The sequence below is a fragment of the Pteropus alecto genome, unplaced genomic scaffold (assembly GCF_000325575.1).
Source record: "Pteropus alecto unplaced genomic scaffold, ASM32557v1 scaffold41, whole genome shotgun sequence".
Lineage (NCBI taxonomy): Eukaryota > Metazoa > Chordata > Mammalia > Chiroptera > Pteropodidae > Pteropus > Pteropus alecto.
Window position 1 is genome coordinate 518,463 of NW_006430464.1, and position 914 is coordinate 519,376.

The following is a 914-nucleotide window of genomic DNA, read 5'->3' on the forward strand; positions in this document are numbered from 1 at the left end:
TTCAGTTGACAGCCTGAGCTAAGAGAGGGGTGTGGGGTGTGTGTGGAGGGGTCACGATCGGAAAAGTGAACGGTGGCGAGAATGGCTGTAGAAAGATGCATAATTTTGCTTTATCCCTCACAGTGATGGGTTCTCTAAAGATCTTTCCTCCTCCTCCTCCTCCTCCTCCTCCTCCTCTTCTTCCTCGGGGGCCGAGAGCTCTTCCACCCCTTGGAGACCCACGCCGTTTGCTTCCCCCCCTTTTCGCTCACTCTCGGCCTCAGGCCCCCGCAGGGGGAGGCGAGCTGCGCTGGGCTCTCTCTACATCCTCCACCACAGCCAGCCCAGGGCGGAGAGGAGGGTCAGGGGCCCTGGGGGCCTCGGCGCCGAGTTCTCCAGGGATCCTGGGCCTGGAGAGAGAGAGACAGAGGGTCACGGGAGGGGCCGATCTCACGCCTGTCTCCTCCAGGAGATCCGGGCAGGGTTGGCCGCTTACTACTCGGGGCTCAGTTCAAGGGCCACCCCGTCCAGGAAGCCCTCCCTGGTCAGTTTACCTGGTGTTACCGTCCCCAATGCTATTGCTTATTTCCTCCGTAGCCTGTATCGATATCCGAAATTAATTTGTTCGCGCATTTATGTGTGTGTGTTTGCTTTTCACGTTACTCAGGCGTCTACTTGTTTATTGCTTTTCTACTGCTACGAGCCCGAATGCTCTGCGAGCCCCTCCCTGGACCTGTCCTGTGGGCGCCGCTGCGTCTCTAGCGCCCAACGCCCGGCCCCCTGGGCGCCCGGCGAGTCGGCGCTCGTTGGAGGGAACGTTTTCTCGCCGCAGTTCCTAAAGCCTCGGCATCCTCCTCCTTCCCATCTTTCCTAAGCTCCCGGTGAGTCTCAGGGAGGTCCCGGAGTCGCCGCAGTCCGCCCGGACCCCGCCCCCT

General features: G+C 60.8%; 1 protein-coding gene across 1 annotated transcript in view; it reads right to left on the bottom strand.

Moving 5' to 3' along the window:
* Positions 1-914, bottom strand: part of IGLON5 (IgLON family member 5) — a 19,090-nt gene continuing 18,176 nt past the window's right edge. The window contains exons 8-9 of the mRNA XM_025048694.1: positions 797-912; positions 1-389 (exon numbers count right to left, since the gene is read on the bottom strand). Coding sequence (XP_024904462.1) covers positions 301-389; positions 797-912 — 205 coding nt within the window. The 3' untranslated portion in view covers positions 1-300. The remainder of the gene's footprint in view (positions 390-796; positions 913-914) is intronic.